An 8,748-nucleotide genomic window follows, 5' to 3' on the forward strand; every position below is an offset into this window, starting at 1 on the left:
TATTTCTTTATAACAACATTCTACCTATAACAATAATGACACTTATTATAGTGGTACACTCTAAGGCTAATTTTTTTTTTTTTAAGATTCAGACGTCTGAATCTGAATGTACATCTGAATGATTAAGATGTTATCTTTAATTTGAATCTGAATGTACATCTGAATGATTAAGATGTTATCTTTAAATTTGAAAACGAAATGATTAAGACTGTTTGTTTTTCAACATCTGAATGTGTAAAAAAAATTATTTGTATACATAATAAAAAATAAAATAAAATTCAAATAAAAAATTAATTATATATTTAAAAAGTATGTAATTTAATACAATAAAATTATTAGTATTTAATTGAGAAAAAATATTTATGTTTGTTAGTGATAGTGGAGATGGATTATAATGGTGGTTGTGGTGACAATAATTGATATTAGTGATTAATATTGTTGTGGTGATAATTGTGATGGTTGGTATTGTAGTGACTGTTATGATGGTGGAGATTGATGGTGATGGTGGTTGTTGTAATGTGACATTGACTGATGTTAGTAGTTTAAGGTGTTAATTGTATTGGTTGAAACATAAATGCATGATGATTGATGATGTGTTGGTGCTAGTTGGAGATGTTATTTGTTGTGATGGTAGAGATGGTTGTTAGTAGAGATAAATTGTAGCGATGGTACTGGTTGAAGTAGTGGTAGAAACGGCATTACTAGTGACATTGGTGGTGGCGACCAAAGAATGTGTAGAGGTTGTGATGTATTAGTGGTAGTTAGTGGTGGTGCTAGTTGTGATAGATGAGTTGGTTTGTAGTAGGGATTGACCGCTAGTGGTTGTTGACGGCAATGGTGGTGGTGAATATAATTAAAATAAAAGAGGTAGTAGGTGTGGTAGTGGTTGATAATTGTGGTTGGTAGCAGTATTTTTTGTCGATGGTGGTTGTGATAGTGGAGGTGATAGTGGAGGTGATTGTTGGTGGTGGGTAGTGGTTGACAATGGTGATGGTGGCAGAGGTGGTTAGTGATGGTAACTCTGATTATGAATAGAGTGGTGAATATTATCCAACACTAGAATATCCATTCAGACTTATTAAGACTTGGTTCTAGATCTCAATGATTAACACCTATTCAGACCTATTAAGAGTTAAAATCTTAATACAAAACAAATGCACTTAATGGTCTGAAGTCCGAACCATTCAGATTCAGACCTCCATTAAGTCCAAACAAATGAGGCCTAAGTAAAATTATATTTCTATAAAAACATAATCAAATATTATGTAATAATATTTTGTAAGAAATATATTATGTATACATTACAATATCAAAATATTTATGCTAATCACCATTAATGTCATGCACATAGTAAATTTCAAGTATGAATTTCTAATCTTAAGGTAAATATTATATTTAAATGGTGCACATCAATTATTTCATAACTTCACAATGAAAAAATTATTAATGTTTTGTCTTTTTTATGCTCATGCTCTTTCTATTTTGCATACTTTTGTTTACAACAATTAAATGAGATCAACTTTAAATGCAATATACTTGTATAACGATACCTCAATATAGCAGTCATGAAATTTTCAAAGATTTGACGGCATTACTTTTTGTTTCGAAATTCTAAAGTGACAATCCTTTCTTTTGGACAGATTTTCTTTTGCTAAGTCAACATTTATTTTGAGACAAAAGGAATAATAATTTTTTAAATTGGCCTTAAGTTAAATAGGAGCCTCCAATAGGCTGTCCCATGAAATTTTGTCGAACCAAAACGAAATAATAGTTGGGTCGAGCTCAGTCTATCGTGGCCCAAATATCAGAGAAAAAGGCAAAAAGCCCACAAAGGGGGAAAACCCGGGAGGTTGAAAACGATTCACCACATATATATATTCTCATATAGTCATATATAATGGTAATAATTAATAGGGGAAAAGTTACGAAAAAATAGTTATACTTTGTCAAAATTTGGCATACTGAGTTTTGTGGGATTTCTATTATTTTTTAACGTATTAGACTAATATATATTTGATACTTAGATTATTATTGCGTGTATTTTACGTAGCACGAAAAAAATATTTGATAAGAGGTAAATACACACCAATTAAATACTATAAGGGATCGTTTGGTAGAGTGCATGAGAAAGTTAATTCATTCATTAGTTTAATATGTATTAGTAATTAACATATTAAACTAATGAATGAATTAACTTTCTCATGCACTCTACCAAACGACCCCTATGTATTCGTTATACATTCTATTGTGTATTGAGGTGTGTATTATTAATACCTCAAAATCTATGACATTAGTAATGCAATGAATCTAATGCATGTATTAACATGGTTAAAGACACTATTATCCCTCAAAAAATTTTCCAAATCCTTTCCAACATATATATGGAGGGTATATACTATTTTTGTAAAAAAATTATTTTTTTTCTTAGGAATGATGTAATTCATGTTATTTTTAATATATCAAACCAAACAGTACATAAAAAAAATATAAGCATAGCTAATAAAAATATTACTAATACAAATATTATTAATATTTTGTATTATCTATACACATTCTGCCAAACGATTCCTAAAAATAATATAGGGGTGATAGACGCCAGCAAAATTCAGGTGGGTCTGCAAATTTTGCCTGATTACACATATTTTTCCCTAATTAATTACTACTATATATATTTATAGAAAAATCGAATAGCTCCAAGGAGATACGAAGCACAACAATGGCAGAAGAGCAAAAGAAGCGAACAATGGAAGCATTAGAACGAAGATTCGCTCAAGCAAAAGCTGAAATTCATCATCAACAAAATCACAAGCACCAAAAAATTTCCGTTACCACAACTGGAAACAACACTAAAAGTTCTTCCCCTTCGCAGCTAAAATCAACAGCTCCTTCATCGTCCAAAAAAGGTTTTGTAAGCTTACCTTTTCCCCCTTCGTTTTACTCTGTTAGAAATTTCGCTGAGAGGTTCAAATAGGAAGAAACCAATGGGATTTAATAGTAATATATAGTATGTGTACACACATTAAAAAAAATGATTTTAGTATTGTTCATATATGGTATAATTCGTGATTTTATTTTTTATGCCCGACTATCAAATTGCTGTAAAGTTCTCTCCTTAATCTGCAGTTTGAACCAGTTATGTATGCGGATTAGGTGGAATTATGTTCAATTTTTTGCGGGGGTTAATTTAATGCTTTTTGTTAAACGAATTTCAAGTTTAAAGCTAGCAGCTAATGTGTTTAGTTCATCAGAGCGAAGTTACGTTGTTTTTTCAACTTTCCTTCTCCATGTAATATTAGCACTCCTCTGTTCCAACTTGTACTCCTGTTGAGTAAAGTTTGAAATTTTTTCCACTATATCATCGTCAAGTTTAGGCACAGTCTTTGGTATTGGAGGCACAAAACTACAAGTCAAAACGGCAATTTTTGCTTCATTGATTTTCTTTCGCATTTGAAGATATCTGAGGATGACTCATATCTTTGTCAACTGCAATTCCATAAATTAGCTCTCGATCCCTTAACTTTCCACCATTTTGTCAACTTTGATTAGGTCCTAACTAATATTCTTCTTCTCTAACGAGAATAGTGTAGGGTCCCGTCCTTAAGGGTTAAGATTCGGATGCAGATAAGAAAAATGTACCGAACCTTTATGCTCCGTACGAGTGCTGCATACAAGTACCGGCTAGGATGATTTGGAATCTGCAATAAGCTAGACCAGCTTTTGCAGAAATCTCAACCATGCCTACACTTGCATCTCTTCACTATTTTAGATGACAAAGTAGTCCTGCAAGTTCGAATCAAAGATTCAAACTTATTCACACCAAATTCAAACTTCTGTGCAAGGTGCCCCAAATGCTCATCTGCTATCCTTTTAAGCCAATTCATATCCGTCTGTGATTCAAATAGGGTGAATACCATGCTCTGACAACTTTTCCGCTTGTTCTAGAAGTGTCTCAGCCGTGAAAACAACTTCAATAGTTCCATCACCAATATCGTAATCTTAACTTTGCGCCAACTCAACCATCAAATTTGTGTTCTCATTGCCAACATCCATCTGTTCCAAGATGGTTGCACCATCATTTCTGATAGTGACCTTGTAGTCAGGGCTCTAAAGCTTCTTGACCATGCCCTTAGGACTAAGAGAAAGTGGGGAGAGTGCAAGCCTATGGCTTTTCCAGTAGTGTTGGCTTTTTGAGCATCAAGACCTCTTAATCTGGTTTTCTCTTCTTATTCCTTGGTTATTATGAATGGCCTACCAAATTCATTGAATGCCATTGCATTGCGCTGCTTCTCTAGCCACCAGATAAGGACATTGCACCGATACTTTGAGTTAGTACAAAAATAAAGAAACAAATATACAAGGAAAAGGGCGATGAATTTCAGATTGGGATTTAGGCAGCATTGTAGAAAATGTTGAAGACAATGCAATGAAGTCTAGAGTGAATTTGTAATCTGTCTAGAAGGTTTCAGAACCCTAAGTTCAGTTCAGTGCTAAACTGTTGATTTTCTTTCGTTTATTCTCTTTGATATATCTGTAAAAGTTTGGACAGTGTAAAGTCGGCAGTTTCCAGAAATGTAAGTTAGACATTTTAACGTGATCCTTCTTGATTTTACTCCCGAAAATAAACAAAATGAATCCCTCTTGATTTATCTCATCCAAACCTGGTTTATTTGTAGGCTATTTATCTTTTTCTGGCCATACATCTGCTCAAGGTACAACCTTTCCTCCGTATGCTTCTCTTGCATTTTTATCTATAGAAAGGTATACATGAGACTAATCGAGGACTTTCATCCTGCAACATAGATGTTGAACTGAATAATCCAGCATACCTTCAGATATCCCATTCAGTAGACAATAATCTTCTGAAAATGACCACGGAGGTAAGGATCTATGTGATCAATATAATGCTTCACTTATGCGCACCATTAGTTAGTAGCTTCGTCATTACTCATCCCCTTTGTTTGTTGCAGAGTTCTGGTAACAACACAACTGTTAACGATATTTTGCACGATCTTCTCCAACATGGTGATTCAGCCCAGAAATATATGCAGGGGTCAAAGAATGTGAAAGTAGATAACTGGATTCTTCTTGATAATGTTGTGCAAAAAAGCAGCATTGCTACTGGAGCTCGTAGTCGGCCTTTGCAGAGACAGTCAAAGAGATCTAAAAGACGTATGTCCATAAAGCAGCATAAGAAGTTCGGATCATTTGATTTGCCGCAAGAGTTCCATGAGTGAGTTGTGTCTCCTTTTTAATACCTTTTTAGAACTTCCTGCCCTTATCAGTGAGGAATTATGAGTAGTTTCTAACTAGCTACAGTGCACTGCTGGTTCACATTTTTGTTTGACTTGATTCAGTGTAGCAGTTAATCCCTTAATTAAGAGTCATCACATGAAAAGGTCATCTTATTAAAGAATAATTCACACGATCTTTTCTCCGTCTTAAAAGAAATTGATGTGAATTATTCTCAGTTAGATGATCTTTCCTTGTGATGGTCTTGATTAAGTGATCAATTGTTACGCACCCAAGGGTGTGGCCTAGTAGTTCAATGAAGTTGGGTTGAGCACCATGAGTCTCAGGTTCAATTCCCAACAGAGACAAACACCGGATGATTTCTTCTCATCTGTTCTAGCCTTGGTGAATAGAGTTACTTGGTACCTCTTGGTGGTAAGAAGTGACAGGTATCCCGTGGAAATAGTTGAGCTGCTCACAAACTGGTCCGGACACCACGGTTATCCAAAAAAAAAAAAAGAGATCAACTGTTACATTGAATTTCATGTGGCATGTGATATATGTTGTTCTCTATCTACTGTGGTAATTTTTATTATTTTTTTTATCATTAAACATATTTTATTAATGGTCAGCAACCAGAAGGTTCTGTGACTATTAACAAGGAGTTGTAATATTACATAATTGTGTAATGACTTCAAAATATCCATCATGGCCTTCATATCATTTGATCTGGTGTGGTAATTATCTGCATAGTTATCCCTGAGAGGACAAAAGATGAATAGGTTTCTATTACTTGTCCCTTATGTTGTTAATGGTAGATATTACTTAGATAGAAATTCAAAGTCCAAAAATGGATATCTTACACCGTGTGGTTGGTCTCTTTTCTCCCCCCTTTTTCTGTTCTTTTTTCCTTTTTAATTTAATGTGGAGTATTGATTTGAGCTGCAAAGTTACATACTCACTTTCCGGTGTTGCCCAGATCATCTCTTATTCTGAAAACTCCTCTATGGCTTGTTCTGCAGCTATGACATCTTCAAGCCAATGCATGATAAGTGGAAAGACTACGTAACAAAACTCCTGAAGAACATTGGGTTGGCTTTTTGTTTCCTCGCATTTTTTATGCTTTTGTTTTTCTTTAAGAAACGCCTTTTCTCTTGTGACTCTAATAAACAATTGACTTGTATGTCTCTCTCACCTGCAGTATTGGTCTTGCAGGAAAAATCAGTTATCACAATGTATTCTTAATGCAGACTTGCATGGTGCACTAATTCTAGGTGAAGTATAAAACACATCGTCTCCTCTTTAAGTCTTTTAGGAAGATCCTTTAAAACTGTAACAAGGAAATGCTATATTATTATCGCGGATTCTGTCCTGTCATTAATGTTTCGGATGGATCTAAGCATTCTTTGTGATGAGCTAAATTATGATAAGAGGGTTATGTTTTTTGAAGCTGGTAATGTTGTATTATTCAGCATTAAGGGCGTGCTGGTGACCTAGTTGGTTATCTTTATCTAATAGAACTTAGTAGAGAAAATTTTCACTGTTTAACTGTTGCACTGTGTGGTACATGCACACAGATAATGTAACTCTTTGTTTTTGAAGCATTGTGTCATTTATTTCTCGCAGTTGTTCAGTGCAAAATAGCAGGCTTAATTGGTGTACGTGGCATCATGATTCGTGAGACCGTAGAAACATTTGGAATAATCACAGAAGAAAACAAATTCAAAGGTTTGTCCTGTTCAACTTAAGAATTTCAGTAGATGCTATATGAGCATATAAGTAGCAAGTATTGTCCGCTGCAGTCTTCTTTCAGTAGCATTGATACCGAAGTAGAACAAATTCTGATGCTTGCTTGCTTCTATCGTCTTCTTTTTCTTTGTCTTCTTGGTTGAGTGATATTTTCTTGGGCCACCATTCACCTTGATAACAATGAATTGTACCACCAATTGAGGCAGTATTTTCAAGTTTTGTTAGTTTTCATTGTACCTCAAGGGTGTCTATTATACATAATTTGGAACAGTAACCTATAATCCATCAGTTACTCTTTTGCATATAAGGCATGAATAATTTACTAGCAAACTTCGACCTCTTACGTGAAAATCTTAAACCAAGCTAAGGAAAACTACTCTTCTATGTTTGCTTGGACGCTCCAAAAAAGCTGCTTGTCGTATCGGATCTGACACACACTTGGTGGCATTTTTGAGGAATCCGAGCAACATAGTTTGTCTTTTCCTTATCGATTTGTGCCTAGAGGAGAAGGGGGTGGGGCAAGAATGCAGAAGTTCAGTTCTTGTTAGTACTTGTTTTTTCACTGCCTTTTCTCATGTTATCGCTCATCTGAATTGCAGTTGTACCGAAAAAGCTTTCGGTATTTATGCTACAAGTGGATTGCTGGAAAGTTACATTGCTTGGAGATAAACTCAGTTCGAGAAACATGACTACATGATATTGTTAAGACGGATATTTATTATATGGGTAATTTCCTGGCATTTCAGGTGAGAAGAGCGTCTTTATTCACAACTACATGTCAAAAAATGTTGCCATAAGCTCTGGTTATTACTAAACATCCTTTTTGACTTTGTGCAGTATCGTCTTTCAGATTAAATAGCTGTATTATTTCCTGGAGGATCACTTTGCCTGGGTTTCGTTCTTTTAGCCAACGCTGATCAAAAGAAAGACTACGTTGGATTTAGAGTGGGAGAACAAAGGCGGCATCTAAGGGGGCAATAAGTTTTTGAAATTTGAATACTGTATTAGAATTGAATTATATTTAGCCTATCAGTTGCAATTCAACAACATACCCCGTGTAATCCCCACTAGTGGTGTCTCAGGCGAGCAGTATGTATGCAACCTTACCCTACCATGTGAAGGTAGAGAGGTTGTTTCCTATAGACAAAAATTCATTTTCCAAATTGGGATATTCCTTGGGTCATTTAAGTTGTACAGTTTAACTTTTATTTAGAAAGAGTTATTTATCATATTGATTTTACTGTTAAAAGAAAGGAGCTGGAGTTTTCTTGGAGAAAGCTTCACTTCTTGCATTTGGTTTGGTATGAAAAATCGAGTTGAAAATCTGAATTATACTACTTTGTAAACTCATAATTTTGTAGTAGTAAGTTTAGCAACAAGAATACAAATCATTAAATTTAAAATTCTGAAATATATTTAGTTATATGTGTTAAGGATTGACTCAGAGAATTGAGCACTATAGAAAGAAAACAACAATCATTTTAAAAAGAAAAACAACTCCACTTTCATAGTTCTTCTAAAGTGAAAGAAATGGCTGAAACCTAAAGTGAAAGAAGTGGCTGAAACCTACGTTGCTCGGATTCTTCAAAAGTTTTATTGTACCCGTGTCGGATCCTCCAATATACTACTCTTGGATAATTCAGCATACACAAATTGACATTTTTAAAGAATTCAAGCAACATAGACTGAAACTCATGTGACATACTTTTGGTCTATATTAATATAGACTATATATAATAACAAAGCAAGGCAATATAGCCATTGGATTCA

At 34.4% G+C, this 8,748-nt stretch overlaps 1 protein-coding gene across 1 annotated transcript; it reads left to right on the forward strand.

The window, feature by feature from the left end:
- Positions 1-2,582: 2,582 nt before the first annotated feature.
- On the forward strand, positions 2,583-8,207 carry LOC107843054 (ribonuclease MRP protein subunit POP4). Its single transcript, XM_016687195.2, has 10 exons — positions 2,583-2,609; positions 2,679-2,903; positions 4,674-4,709; positions 4,801-4,877; positions 4,968-5,230; positions 6,252-6,320; positions 6,445-6,503; positions 6,856-6,957; positions 7,578-7,724; positions 7,816-8,207. The coding sequence occupies exons 2-9, from the start codon at positions 2,717-2,719 to the stop codon at positions 7,673-7,675; spliced, it is 891 nt and encodes a 296-aa protein (XP_016542681.1). The 5' UTR covers positions 2,583-2,609; positions 2,679-2,716; the 3' UTR covers positions 7,676-7,724; positions 7,816-8,207.
- The last annotated feature ends 541 nt before the right edge of the window (positions 8,208-8,748 follow it).

Source organism: Capsicum annuum, chromosome 9 (genome assembly GCF_002878395.1).
Source record: "Capsicum annuum cultivar UCD-10X-F1 chromosome 9, UCD10Xv1.1, whole genome shotgun sequence".
Classification (NCBI taxonomy): Eukaryota; Viridiplantae; Streptophyta; class Magnoliopsida; order Solanales; family Solanaceae; genus Capsicum; species Capsicum annuum.

Coding starts and splice junctions, on each gene's coding strand:
- LOC107843054 (XM_016687195.2), top strand. CDS start 2,717: ATGGCAGAAGAGCAAAAGAAGCGAACAATGGAAGCATTAGAACGAAGA. Junction 4,878..4,967: donor TTCTGAAAATGACCACGGAG/GTAAGGATCTAT, acceptor TGTTTGTTGCAG/AGTTCTGGTAACAACACAAC. Junction 6,504..6,855: donor GCATGGTGCACTAATTCTAG/GTGAAGTATAAA, acceptor TATTTCTCGCAG/TTGTTCAGTGCAAAATAGCA.